Genomic DNA, 15254 nt, shown 5'->3' on the forward strand with positions numbered 1-15254 from the left:
CTTCAGTCCTACATCCTGGCTCACTTCCAAGTCGTCTCCTTGTTTTTGTGGTCTGGAATTCGTTATTCCATGAAACTACTGTTGTGTTAGTTTAGTCCCAGACAGCCAGGCTGGAGAGAGCCTGGTGACGCGGGGTTTTAGGTTACTGGAGCAGGGAAGGGAGGGGCAGGGGGGACGGGTGAAGGCTAGGGGGCGCGCGTGCTGCCGGCCCGGGCTAGGCTTGGCATCACCATGGAAACAAGTTATACTGACGTCACTAGAACCATGTTCTCGCACAAATCCATGTGCTCTCGTCTACGAGAGTTCATGTGAGGGGGGGGGGTTCATGGGGGTAACATTAAAACACTTTCACCTATTTATTTGAAGCTTAGCCCATGTTTAATATGACCATCCAAGATTGTAACAACATATATATATGATACAAAATTAAGAAATGCATAATATGGCCCCTTTAAAGACTTTAACAGAACCCCCCAAATCCCACAGTCTAAAAATTCACAAAATAAATAAAATAATCCAAATCAAACTTTCACCACTATGGTTCTTTCAGGTTGCCCCCCCAAAAATAATAAAGATAAATTCAGTTCAGTTCATGAATGTAAACAAAGTTAAATTCAGTTCAGTTTGTAAATAGCAAGCAAGCAAACAAACGCACACAAAAACCTTAAAGTAAAAATACACTGACTTTGCTGCTTTTTTATTTCCAATAAAATGGTTGATTTACAGTCATTTGGGTGAAGTGAACGCTGGCCCAGCAGTACGTAGCACACATCTTTACACAGGCTATGCATGGGGTAATGTCAAATAGTCCCACTTTCATCTGGATCAATTTAGTTACTTTATATGAGGACCGTTGCTTTATCACAATTTGATTGTACTGCATTAGCAAGAGCATTAAATAAGATACAGACAGTTATGGACAATTCAGAATGTTTATTTTGATGGTCTTGCAATGGCAGGATATGAATTTATGCCTTCAGGCCTTTTGGCCTGTGAGAAACGGAGAAGGGACCGATAGTGACCTTGCCTTCCCATTCGGCGGGGGCTGAGAAGGAAAGATAGGCGTTCAGTTAGTACATCTCTGCACCACTGTAGTTTGTCACTTTAACACCTTAAGATGGCTTTGTACTGTAACACAGCAACTGTGCAATTTTCTTTTGTTTTCCATATATTTCTAGAAAGTTTTCTCTTCACATATAACGTACCTGCTGCCACATCGCGGCCCTTCCTCACAGCAGACAAAGATCCAGTTCCACCTGTATATCCACCTGTAATGGCGACACCTGTGTCGGCGCCGCCGCCGCCGAGCTTGCTGCCGCCGCCGCCGCGGCCGGCGGCCCAGATGGTGCTGCCGCCTGACGGGAGGCCGGAGCCTGCTGCAGGGTCGGATGGAGGATAGGTCACCGCCGCCTCACAGGTGCCACAAGCTGAGTCGGCTCCGCCGGCCTCCACCCACCTTTGCAAGACGAGAGATACAGAGCAGTGAATACCAAATGCATTCTGAGATCAATTCTCCAATCAATCAAGCCTCTTTAACACACACACACACTCACACGTTGTTGATGAAGGAACACGCTCTGTGGTCTGCATCAATGGGATAGTTAATAGATTGTGCCGACAAATGGCAAGTGATGAGGAGCTCTTGGACCTCTGGCTCGACGAGAGCATGCTTTTCCAGGATCCTAAAGGACTCCACCTGGAACTGAAGCTTGTTGTCAACGGAACGACGCAAGAAGCAGGAGGCAGACTGTGTGACCCTCGCATCTATCATACATCTGCATCCAGGGAAACATTGGTTAGAAAGTCTCATTATAGTTGGGTGAAAATGTTTTGGTGCTTGTATGTACTGTAATCTGACACTTGGAATAACAACCCCAATTAACTCTTAATAAAAAAAATAAAAAAAGAATCTTACCCAGCATTGAGGAAACAATAGACTGTCCCCGGAGCGTCAGCTGCGCCAACTACGGTGGCAATACACGATGTCACGAAGACACGGAGGGGGACGTGGAAGTACTGCATCACGGTAGCCTCAAAATGCATCAGATCTCCCAAGAAATACTGGGGAACGTCCAACTCAGCTAGGAAGTCCGCTGTGCCAAAAAAACAATGCCATTTTAGTAATGCTGCCAAATACATAGTTAATTGAAAACGGGGCGATTTTTTTAACATTGATTTTAAATTCCCTTATTTAGAAAACGGAAACAAAACTGGTCTATGTAAAAATGAAATGGGACAGACACACCCGTTGTCATGGTTGTCACAATCGCCACACGCCACATGCACACACGTGTGGGTAATCTGTCATTCTTCTACCTACGTGTCATGACTCTCAGAGAGAAGTACAGGAGCTCTGTTGCAATCTTGGTTGTAGAAAAAGGAACCCAGATGGGGATAAGGGCCAGGCTGCTCACTAGGTGCTTCCTATGGATCATTAAACATAATTTCATTACAATGCAGTTCATCCTCATAAATCTGCAGCTGGCAGTATACTTTAGATTCCATACCAGATCTGTTTTGCCACATAATTCTAGGACATTTTGAATCTGTCGATATTAATGCTCTACCCACCTGGGATAGTGGCACTCAATAGTGGCAAGAGCCACGTTGGTCCTCACCACATCGGTACCGGGGAAAGGTTTGGGAATGTAGTCCAGAGTGTAGCAGTAGATGAGTTCCTCATCGGTCATCTGGAAAAGAGATCAATATCAGTACAAACAAATAGCTTTATACTTGAACATATTTTCCCTCATTCATTTGTTTGTAGTGAGTAGCATTATCAGTAAACCCTACCAGTATCTGGGTTCCTGGGCCTGGACATAGGTGCAGTCCGTATTGGAAAATCACGACTTGATTAGCAAGGTCCTCCGCCGAGGCAAGGCAGGATCCCAGCGTGAGGTCTGTAGCCATGATCAATTGGCCACTCAAAAAAAAATCCCTCTTGACTTCAATACGGAACTCATCTTCCATGCAGTCAACAGCCACGGTGAAGGCAGTGATGGGGTGCCTTAGCTCAAGTCTCTGGCTGGGAATCTCGGGCAACGCGGGAGGGTTAGGGTATACCCAAGAGATTGCCTTCTCAAATCCCTGCTTGGATTGTATTCCAGGAGTACCCAGCGGCTGAGACCTAGCATCGCAGAGGCCGCCAAGCATTGCCACAGCCACAAGGCACACGGCGGTCCACTTCATCACCATGGCTGCACAACAACAAGTGACCTGATGCTGTGAGGAGAGTGGAGAGCATGCCACCTGCTTTTATAATGAAGTGAGCGTGTTGATTTGCATGGCAGAATCCCACCCCCTGTCTTGGCCATTTCCCACCAGATTTGAGGAGCCAAATTGTTGCCATGGAAATAGTTGCAGCTGTAAAAGTTATGACATGACATGACATGACATTGCCTACAGCCTCTGAAGAGACATTTGCATAAACCTTCATGTGTAATTTGTTAAAACAGGTTTAAAATGCATAAATTGGGAGTATGCTAAGAGATTGAATACAAGTCACTTTTTTTTACACACCAAGGAACTATACACATCAAGGAAATATAAATCTACTGTGAGATACCAAATTACATGAATCCCTATATTTTGGGTATTTTAGTGTAATTCCACAAAGTGTACATAACCTGACATAAAAAAGTGAGATTGTTTGCTTAAACTTATTCAAGCTGGGTGGAACAAGTTATATAAACAGTCGGCCAACAAATAGGCTGCCTACCCATAAGTTATGTTGACCCTGAGTTAGGTCTGTTTGCCCTAAATGTGACATGTCAAACTATTTTACCAAAGTGCATTTTGTTAAGGGGTGCAAGTCAATGTGGCTGCAAGCAGTATACACCTATCTGTTGAGCATCATCAGCTGGTTAAAATGTCTGTATACTGTATATACGATTTCATGATGTATAACTTAGTACTCTCCTCCTGACAGTTTGACTTTCTGTGTTCTCTTTTATTATTATTATTATTATTATTATGATTATTATCCTACTAATCTAATTGGGCAAAAAAGGCACAATTGCTCAACTGTCAGTTGAGAGGCCGCATAGCTGGTGAACTGCGTCTGCGAGCCTCGCGAAGCGGGCGAGGCCAGACGAGTGTCTGCGAGCCTCGTAGCAGGCGAGGCCGGACGAGTGTCTGCGAGCCTCGCGAAGCGGGCGAGGCCAGACGAGTGTCTGCGAGCCTCGTAGCAGGCGAGGCCAGACAAGTGTCTGCGAGCCTTGTGAAGTGTGTGAGGCCAGACTAGTGTCTGCGAGCCTCACGAAGCGGGCGAGGCCGGACGAGTGTCTGCATACTCTGCGAGCCCCGCGAAGCGGGCGAGGCCAGAAGAGTGTCTGCGAGCCTCGCGAAGCGGGCGTGGCCAGACGAGTGTCTGCGAGCCTCGCGAAGCGGGCGAGGCCAGACGAGTGTCTGCGAGCCTCGCGAAGCGGGCGAGGCCAGACGAGTGTCTGTGAGCCTCGCGAAGCGGGCGAGGCCAGACGAGTGTCTGCGAGCCTCGCGAAGCGGGCGAGGCCAGACGAGTGTCTGCGAGCCTCGCGAAGCGGGCGAGGCCAGACGAGTGTCTGCATACTCTGCGAGCCTCGCGAAGCGGGCGTGGCCAGACGAGTGTCTGCGAGCCTCGCGAAGCGGGCGAGGCCAGACGAGTGTCTGCGAGCCTCGTAGCAGGTGAGGCCAGACGAGTGTCTGCGAGCCTCGTAGCAGGTGAGGCCAGACGAGTGTCTGTGAGCCTTGCGAAGTGTGTGAGGCCAGACTAGTGTCTGCGAGCCTCACGAAGCGGGCGAGGCCAGACGAGTGTCTGCGAGCCTCGCGAAGCGGGCGAGGCCAGACGAGTGTCTGCGAGCCTCGCGAAGCGGGCGAGGCCAGACGAGTGTCTGCGAGCCTCGTGAACTTTCCATGCATGAAAATAGCTACTTGGTTGGGGTTGTGTTTGGATATTGTGGGGGGCTCCAGGGGTAGGGTTAGGGTTGGGGTCTTCAGGGGAAGACTTCTTGGGTCTCTGACAGTTTGCGACCCCCTAAAGGGGATCTTCCCCTAGGCCAGTGATTCCCAAAGTGTGGGCCATGGAGGTACTGCAGGTGGGCCCCAAGTAGGGATGGCGAAAATGTTTTTTTTGTAATGCCTCCCCCCGCGACAGCCGTGGACGGAGGCATTATGGATTCGGATTGTCTGTCCGTTCATATATCCGTTCGATTCTTGTTAACACGATATCTCAGGAACGTCTTTATGGAATTGCTTCAAATTTTGCTCAAACGTCCACTTGGACTCAAGGATGAACTGATTCGATTTTGGTTGTCAAAAGGTCAAAGTTCAAGGTCACTGTGACCTCACAACCGCAATTTTTATGCTGATTAACATGATATCTCAGGAACACCTTGAGGGAATTTCTTCAAATTTGGTTCAAACTAGAGTTCTCAATGGGCCTGAAAATTCAAACCCGACCCAACCCTAGTAAGTGGAAGCTTGAGCCGAACCCGACCCGACCAATCAACATCAAGATGCATCAATCAGCATCCTGATCAAGACCAATCGGGACCAAAATGCGTGACTCATTAGCCAATGAACAGCCAGGAAGGGGTCTCGCTCTACTTTTGAATGCTAAAATAAAACTGATAATGTACAATTTGATTTAAAAAAAACTTTCAAAGTACAACACAAACTGTCCATTTTGCTGCAACTCGACAGTGCTGCTTAATCCAGAACCTTACTTCCTGGAACTCTTGAGAGTAAAAAACTCGTCCATTGGAGTGAATGGAGATGTCGCGACTCTTTTATATACATGGCTCTGCCCTACCCTACCCTAACCCCTTCCAGGTGAACTTTTTGGTAAGGTACATCTCAGGCTCATACTGACAAAGTCACCCATAGAAGCGATTGCAGCACTCAAAAATCTCAATGAGAGCAATAAAGGACTAAAAGTGGTGAACTTTTTAAAGTTTGACTGGAGTCTCTAGCTTAAAGTATGACAGAGTAGTGCGAGTTCAAAGCAAAGTGGCCATGGTTTGAACAGTCCTCCCATAGACTTCCATTGTAAAAAGGCTAAAAGGGCATTTTGGTAGGATCATATTTATGTGATTTTCAAAACTTTCCCCTGATAGGATTCCTTGGGACTTTTTTTTTTAAACGTTCTCCTCATAGGATTCCTTGGGACTTTCTTCTGTCATTCAGAACATATTGATGACACAAAATCCATTGAGTTTGCTTGTGTTGCAATTAGTGAGACGCTGACCCAAATCTTGGTGTAAAACGCCCAACACAGTCTCACAGACAATTGTAAAATAGCAACGTTTTGGACCAACGTTGCTATGTTACAATTTCGGCTCCAAAATTGTAAAATGGTAACATACGTTCGAGGTGGGCGTGGTTTACAGAGATTTTAGGTTTAGGGTTAGGGTCTGGGGAGAGGTTAGGTTTAGGGTCTGGGGAGAGGTTTAGGTTTAGAGTTAGGGTCTGAGGCCCCAAGAAAGAAATACAATCTGGCTACTGAACAATGGTGATGTTTCTCCAAAAGGTATCTCACATAAAAACAATGTCAAGAAAAATATATCAGAAATCATGAGGTGTGTGAAAACACACTAAGTGTTACATGAGTCATGACCAAATGTATCTATCTGTAAGAAGAACTTAGTGTGGTCACCAGAGAGTACCAGACCAAGTCAATACCACTGTTACCTTGGGTAAAAACATGATTTAATACACTGATAGACAGTGTTGGGGGTAACGCATTACATTGTAATCACATTACATTTGTCTGTAACGAATAGTGTAAGGCAGTACTGTAATCACATTACATTTGTCTGTAACGAGTAGTGTAAGGCATTACTTGTTCCTAATTCCAGTAATCACATTACAGTTACTAAATCAAACACTATGACATTACTTGCATTACATAGGTTGGTTCAGGCCAAAACTCGTCGCTCATTTTGGCTACTACGATAATTAGATCTACTTTTGTTTTTGACAATTAGGCCTACTTTTATCAGTTTCAACCAAATTATTATTATTATATTAATAATTAATAACCAAAAAGTTTCAACCGTTTTTATATATATATATATATATATATATATATATATATATATATGGAAGAAAATCCACAGCAAAAAACAACAACAATTGTCAATTAGGAAAAAACAAGACAAGAGCACAACTATTCAGGTGAAAAAGTAGGGTTAATTGAAAGGAGAAAAACTCCAGGGATACTAGACATATTAAGCATAGTGTCGACCAGACTGAACTCAAAGACTGTCTCAGGTGAGTGTCTAAAGTGAGTGTACATAACCCAAACCCACAAGGTTCAATGAAAAAAGCAAATGACATACAGTATAAAAATGGCCAAATGTCAAAAGACTCATTCAGGCCCCTGTTGATGAGGTAGAGATCCAAAAGGCCTCCCTCCTGAGAAGTAGGGAGTTGATGTCACTACCCCTAGGCGGAACCTTGACATGTTCACTACCAATATATTTCATTGATGAAATGATAATACCTCATTTTAACATGTGTTCCAGTGGCAGGATGGTTGAAGGTGTGGCATTTGTAAGTGAAATGACATTGAGCACATCTGCCACATTTATACCATCAAGAATGTGCTGAAATGTATTTTATGAGATTTATGAGGACCTTTGTTGTTGATGTAATGACGATAACATCTTAATTATACTTTTTGTACCTCCTCCACTAGCTTGCATCCCAAACGAAAGACAAAATGTGGCGTAATAAGCGACGAGTAGCCTACAATTACAGTACCTGTAAGATGTTGCTTGTTACATCATTCTAGAGGGGTACCCTGACTATTATGGGTAATCCCTAGCATCCCACAGCCCTAACCTATGCAGACCACCTACCCAACAAACATTGTTTTTGTGGAAGCTAGTCAAATTAAATTAGAATATGTCTCACACCAGAATCTTGGGCTAAGATGAAGTAGTTTTGTGATCATTGAGATTTTTAACCAATTTAAAATGCACGTACAGCTGATTTGCTTTGATTGATACCTTCCTGCTGTATGCCCTAGTCCAGTGTGACCTGCACAGTGGAGGTCATCATGACACTTTGAAGGTTTTCAACTTGTTCAAACAAGTGTGCGCATGTACACATGCAATTTGTCCTTTCAGTATCAATAAGTATCAGTGGCTACCCTGTAGCATGTAAAGATACTAATTACTACATGTTCATGTATATTAGTCTGCTTGTCTACAAATAATTTAGTATATTTGTGATGTCACTGTCGGTACAAGGAAATGTTTTGTACAAAGTGAGGCTACTTTTTTTTCTTCTTCTTCTTTGCATTATCCTTCATCTGTTCTAGGGTGTTTGGTTTGCAGCTGTGGTCAGCGAATAGGGTGTGGTTTACCAACAAAGCAACATGACCCATCCATTATAAAAGTCGGCACCCTTTCGGTCACTTTTTTCACAGCAATTGGTGAACTTTGTGGATCACTTTTTGCTGTGAAACCATGGCAACGAAGTGGATCTCCGTTTGCCTCGTGTCAGTGGCCGTGCTTGGCTATCTGGCTGATGCTTCTATTTATAAGCCGGCCCCCTCGAACCCCCAGAAGCCAATTTACCACCCGCCACAGAGGCAGAGGACACAGACACCTCAGAAGATACCTCAGAGGCCAAATCTCGTGATCCCTCCTCCTCAAGATGAAGCATTTCACACCTGCGAGGTTGAAGAGAACTTCAAGATAAAGTGCGGGATTGACGGCATCTCTGCTGATGATTGTTCTGCCTGCAGCTGTTGCTTTGATGGACGCATGTGCTATTATGGCAAATCTGGTAAGTGCTTCTGTTGTTGTTACCGGCCCTGACAGCAGGGTTGGTATTGTTTTCACTGTGTGTGTGTGTGTGTGTGTGTCATCATGGTAAATTGTGACACCTATTGTGTGTGTGTGTCATGGTAAAATGTGATCCTGGAGACACCTACAGTATAGTTGTGTGCGTGTGTGTGTGTGTGTGTGTGTGTGTGTGTGTGTGAATGTGATCCTGGAGACACCTATTGTTGTGTGTGTGTGAGTGAATGTGATCCTGGATACACCTATTGTTGTGTGTGTGTGTGTGTGTGTGTGTGTGTGTGTGTGTGTGTGTGTGTGTGTGTGTGTGTGTGTGTGTGTGTGTGTGTGCGTGTGCGTGCGTGTGTGTGTCTCATCATGGCAAAATGTGATCCTGGAGACACCTATTGTAGTGGGAACTACCACAGAGTATTGGTGGTGGTTTTGAGTATTTTGGTGTTTATACAGTAGGTGCTTTCAGAATGCAGGAACCTTTTCATAGTTCTAGGAACAGTTGGAGGAACTCTCCCCTTTTTGTTGTGTCCGCAGGAACTAGGAACCATAGTAGTTATTAGAACGCTGTTTCCTTTTTAGCTCCTACTTCAGGGTAGGTACTTTCCCAGCACAGGAGGAACCTTTACTGGCCCAGACGTAAGTGTAGCTACGTTAAATACCCCGAGGTGTTGCCTTTTTCTTTTCTTTTTCGCTAATGTTGTTAGCTAGCTAATGAATGAATGGTGAGTTTGAACATGGGACATTGATCCCCCATAATTTTTCGAATGCAAAACCTTGCAAGATGCAGTCATGACTCACGATACTTTACACACACACGCACACACACACTTTGTGCCCCTGGCTCACATTCATTATAAGTCACGGCATCACTTTTTTTTTGGTGTAGCTTGAAAGCTTGAATCGCCTGTTTATTGATATTTTGCTGCGGCGACGATATTGAAGATGTTGAGAGAGTATATAGCATGAGCACTGGTCATTGCTTTCCATATTGTTGTTGTTCCCAGTGACTGTCCAGTGCACCAAGGATGCCCACTTCATTGTGGTGGTGGCCAGAGACGCTACTCTGCCCAACATTGATCTGGAGACAGTCTCTCTTTATGGTAGCGATGGTAATGGCTGCACTCCTGCCGGCACCACGTCGGCGTTTGCCGTCTACCAGTTCCCTGTCACTGCCTGTGGTACTATTATGACGGTAGGCTCTACTTCAATCACCCTTTGATCTGATCTTTCCTGTAAGGTAGCAACAAAGACTGAACTACTACTCATCCTACTGTAGGAAGAGCCTGGTGTTATCATCTATGAAAACAAGATGGTGTCTTCATATGAAGTGCAAGCCGGGCCCCTCGGATCCATTACCAGGGACAGCAAATATGAGTATGTTTTTTTCCCCAGTCACCAAATGTTAACATTATGGTTCTGCATGAGATTAGCATGGTTTTTGTTGTTTTTACAAACCCATCTCAACTGGTACTCGAATCAGTTAAAACAAACTGCAAAGAATATATATAATTGTTTGTCCTTTTGACATTTGCAAAAAGTGACAATAAACACCGCTGACTGACCATAGAGCATATTCTTTTCCCCAGGGTGCTTTTCCAGTGTAGATATATCGGCACCGCAGTTGAGTCTGTGGTGGTTGAAGTGAAAGTGCTTCCTTCACCTGTTGGAGTTGCAGTTCTTGGACCCCTGCGTGTGGAACTCACGCTGGCCAATGGAGAGTGTCTCTCCAAGGGATGTGTCGAAGGTCGGTGTGCCTAAGCTATTTTTGACGGTTTTCTCCTTTGGCAGTGACTGTGTAACCAATCAATCTTTGTTTTCGTGCAGCGGATGTGGCCTACAACTCCTTCTACAATGATGCTGACTACCCTATCATGAAGGAACTGAGACAGCCCATCTACGTACAGGTAGAAGTTCTGGGGAGGAGCGACCCTACTCTTGTTCTGACTCTCGGACGCTGTTGGGCGACCTGCGACCCCGACCCCGACACTCTTCCTCAGTGGGACCTGCTGATCGATGGGTAAGAGTCAAACGTGAGATACATTTTTTATGCTATACAACAGCAAGATTTATGCTGATTCATTGCCACTCCTTCCTCCCTGTCTCCTCCCGTCCCAGATGCCCCTACCGTGACGATCGTTACACGACCACCTTGGTCCCTGTGGGTCCTGGATCAGGAGTACGGTGCCCAACCCACGCCAGGCGTTTCATTTTCAAGATGTTCACTTTTGTAGATCAGAGGTCTTTAACTGCCCTGCAGGGGCAGGTGTTTATCCACTGTGATACAGCTGTGTGCCTGCCTTCTACCTTAAACAACTGTGAACCTAGGTGCTTCAGAAAGAGTGAGTATCAGTTTAAGATGAAGAATAGCCCTCATAGCCTGACATATCTCCACCAGAAAGAGCAATGGACACCTGATGTTCTCAATTCATATTATGTGTCTTACTTAACCCTAAGTCTGATGGCAGCTGCCCTGTCCACATATCTTCTGTACAGGGAGATCAACGAGTGGGCTGCAGTCCCTGCAGACGACAAGATCTGAGCATACCGTGGCTTCCAGTGGGCGGATTATCGTGACTGCCACCAGCGAGACATCCTAATTGAGTAATAACATCCAATCAGAACTTTGTTATCATGAAACATCTGTTCACAGTGCTTACTGAAATGTGATTAATTATCAAATAAATCTGCGAGTCCTTGGATGTGTTGTGTCTGATCTCATACATTGCATGGGAGATATATTGTTGGGACAATGACCTCAAAATGCAACCTATAAATCTGATTGAATTTATTTGTTTTTCATGATCTAGATCTGTGGGTCTCAAACTTCGTCAAATCAAGGACCCCTAAACTGACAAAAATGAGATCGGGGACGCCCATTTGGTAAGATTTTGTCCCAGGGTCACCCCATCTGATAAGATTTGTATTCTTCTTTTAGATGTTTTATTACAGGTACAAGTGTATGAAACCCATGGCCAAAATACTCATCCTATTCTGTCATTGTGTTCCTACTTATGGGTGGAATTATAGTGAAAATAAATTACTACCTTTTTTGCTGAGGACCCCTGGAACCCCCTCAAGGACCCATGGGGGTCCACGGACCTCACTTTGAGGACCACTGATCTAGAAGACATTTTTCTCTAAAGGCTTATACTTACATGATTGATTAATGTTTTTTTGTTTTTTTTTACAAATGAATTTGATATCTACATATGAATTTCTTTCAAATGCAAAACATTTCAAATTGCCTTTCAAAGGCAAAGGGTGGCTATTGTAAATAATCAAAAATATTGTATAGATTTGATTTATGTAGCACTTCTTTTGGTCACTGCATAATTCCATTTGTGTTATTTCATAGTTGTGATGTCTTTACTATTATTCTAAAATATGAAAAACAGTAAAAATAAAGAAAAATATGTGTGTCGAAACTTTTGACTGGGAGTGTATATCACAACACAACATAATTTCCATCCAGAGAATCAATCTATGAATCAGTCTAAAAGGACAGTAACTGCAAAGCCTTTGTGAAGGCCTGCGGCGAGTTATTCCTCACTATCCACTGGGCTAATTTTGTTGATAAAGCTTCATAGTAAACATTTTAACATTAAGATGTTATGAGAGGTCATCAGATCAAATCAAAATCTCTGTCTAAGTTACCAGGTAAGGTTTTAAAGAGTTACCAAAAATCCCTGAAAATACGCCAAAACATTCTTTGGCATTTTTGAGGAAGTGCCTCTCTCTCTGCCATCAGCCTAGTTACCACACACAAACAAAATTGTGTCTTTTATGGTATTGAGACAAGTTTATTGAAATAGCCCATCATAAAATGTGTGTCGAATGATTTGACAGAAAACAAGAAACTAATGGTGGAATAATTTTACATTTGGTGCTGAAAGCATCAACTTTTATCTACTTTTCTTATGTCTTAGAATGATCACATGTATTTCACGTGTCATGAATGCTTGTTGTCTGTTGGAGGCGTACAAACAACTGGTTGTACCCGGTCTGATAAAATATTGGGAAGGATGCTACTTTGTCTCATTGTTCAAGGTTGACTTGTCCCCCCCCTTCCCCCCACTGTATAAACTGTATAAAGTCATGCCCCACAGAAAACTACCTACTGTGTTCCTCTCACCATGCTGCATCAATAAACATTCATACAAGAACAAAGTTTGTCATCATTCAATGAACCTAGGAAGACACATCATAATGAACAATAAATCACAAAACAAAATGATAAAAGTATGCACCAAAATGAAACGACAGCACAGGACACCACATATGCCAGTGCAAATAATGTGCCTGTCATATATCATATATTATATAGAGTTATTCAAAATGTAGCCTCCTCAACTTTAGGATCTTTAGGATACTAGTTGTTAATGCCTGCTTGGGCACACTGAAATTAATGAGATACTGTAAATTGCAAATGTATTCCCATATGAAACTGGATTTTGGGGCTCTTGCTGGTCCAGGCCCGCAGGCTATGTGCCATGTATGTTGATAAATAATCCAGGCATGCAGTATTTTAAGACCGTTAAATCAGAGTGTATACAACTAAAAACTACTAGTGTTGGTTACATGTTTTCCAGCTGTGTGAGTGTAATGGCAAATAATGTCAGATCTGTAACGTTTTTTTCTGTGACAGTAGAAGGGTGCTACAAGTCATTTGGTTATGGTCTTAGTAAACATACCAAATGATAAGATGTGGGTGTTGGACAGAGAGGACAACAAAACATTGATGCAGACTACACGTTTTTAAATAATTTGCCTTAGCCGAATAGTCAATCAATGCCTTGTCTCTGTTGTAGAATGAATCACTAAAGTAATAAACAATTTCGTCAGTCTACTCACTCAGGTGATGCTGGCTGAAAACCAAAACGCACACGGTGGTAGGCCTAAAATACATTTCCCAGAAACCTTCAGTGTAGAGTGGGCGTGGCCCCCATGGCGTGGCCTAGCATGAACCAAGGATCCTAAAAAGAAGGATAAGACATCACCCTTTTGCATTGGGCCCAGACTTGGGGTCAGTTCTTGAAGTGAATGGGGCAGGGTAAGTCCCACTATAAACCATCCGTGTTGTGCACCTTTGATTGAAAAAGGCTTCCGCCAGATTAAAGAAGACTTATTGATTTTACTCATTACCATGAGAGCTAGGCTATATAAAAATCTCTCACAAAAGTTAAATAAGATTGCCGAGATGCTGTTTATCTCCCTTGATTTTATTCATGACTTGATGACACATTGACATTGACACTGCTTATTCAGCTTCCAAATACCTACTATTCGCTGCTCCTTGCATGCTGCCCCCTCTCCACTGCTTTGCTCTCCACTGCATTGTAAGACATTTTTTAAGGGGAACCAACCTGAGGAGGAATGCCGTTCCCTCTCAACGTTCCCTCTGGGAACTCTGTTCCCACGTTCATGGGTGTTTTTAGCCTCTTTTAGGGGTGCTTGCACCTACATTTCATTTCAACACCCCGAAAAATAGCCTACTAGACATCCAGACGAATACGTACCAGCCATGTTATGCTAGCTCGCTGGGAAGTGGTTGTAATGTACTACAAAGTCGGCAAAGTTTTTAACAAAGGTAAGTCGGCATGACTATTTTCAAATGGGTCCCTTGACCTCTCATATCAACATATCTAAATGAAAGCATTAGAACCACAAGAGTCTTCTCTTTACAGCCATGTCTGACATATGTCAGCTACATGGGTATACATGACCTCCATGGTCCTAAAGACATAATGTTCTGTATGCAGTGAAAATATATTCTCACCTTTTTCTTTTTCTATTTTTGCACACTGCTACTTAAACAGTTATGGAATTAACTGAAATAAATTGGGTATGGCTACAAAGCTGAGACTCTAATGAATCAAAAGAGCCCATTTGCATTCATGTGTGATAAATGATGGTCTCATAGTTACCATTAGAATGTGATGACAGCATTTTTTTTTATTGACTTAGGCTACTTAATTGCCTTACTGTATCAGAGCTCTAGGATCATCACAGCCTCATGAAACTCTAGTCTAGACCCACAATCTAGACACCTAGACCATTCAGAAAATGTATAGGATGTCCAGGTACATCTGAGTCATTTTTTAGAAAATAGTGCTTGTCATCCATTTGTCAACGTTGTCGAAATTGCACAAATCTCCAATTAAAAAAATTATTCATACTGCATCACAACATTACGTTTTCTAATGTGTTTTCAAGGTCATGAGGTTTTCGTTTCAGGTGGTCTTTTGGGGGGATTTTAACTGCTGCACTTTATTATTTTAGTTGGTCACAGTGTTTTGTATTCTGATAGAATTGGGCTTTATTGTATAGCCTATTTGCAGCAGCGTTATGGACAGTGAATTGAAGCATCATCACACATTGTGTTGTACAATATCTGCTTTGCTATAACTTGATGTTTTACTTTGGAAAGTTCTGGTCATTGTGATTGAGTCTTTTACTTACGGTATACTATACGGT

The 15254-nt window shown here is 43.3% G+C and overlaps 1 protein-coding gene across 1 annotated transcript; it reads left to right on the forward strand.

Moving 5' to 3' along the window:
* Positions 1 to 8450: 8450 nt before the first annotated feature.
* LOC310792957 (zona pellucida sperm-binding protein 4-like) lies at positions 8451 to 11319 on the forward strand (the record flags this gene model as incomplete). The annotated part of the gene is made up of 6 exons (XM_083654719.1): positions 8451 to 8772; positions 9785 to 9972; positions 10057 to 10154; positions 10367 to 10524; positions 10605 to 10797; positions 10896 to 11319. The coding sequence occupies 6 exons, from the start codon at positions 8451 to 8453 to the stop codon at positions 11317 to 11319; spliced, it is 1383 nt and encodes a 460-aa protein (XP_083510845.1).
* Positions 11320 to 15254: the final 3935 nt, after the last annotated feature.

Source organism: Poromitra crassiceps, assembly GCF_964638095.1.
Source record: "Poromitra crassiceps genome assembly, chromosome: 18".
NCBI classification, from domain to species: Eukaryota; Metazoa; Chordata; class Actinopteri; order Beryciformes; family Melamphaidae; genus Poromitra; species Poromitra crassiceps.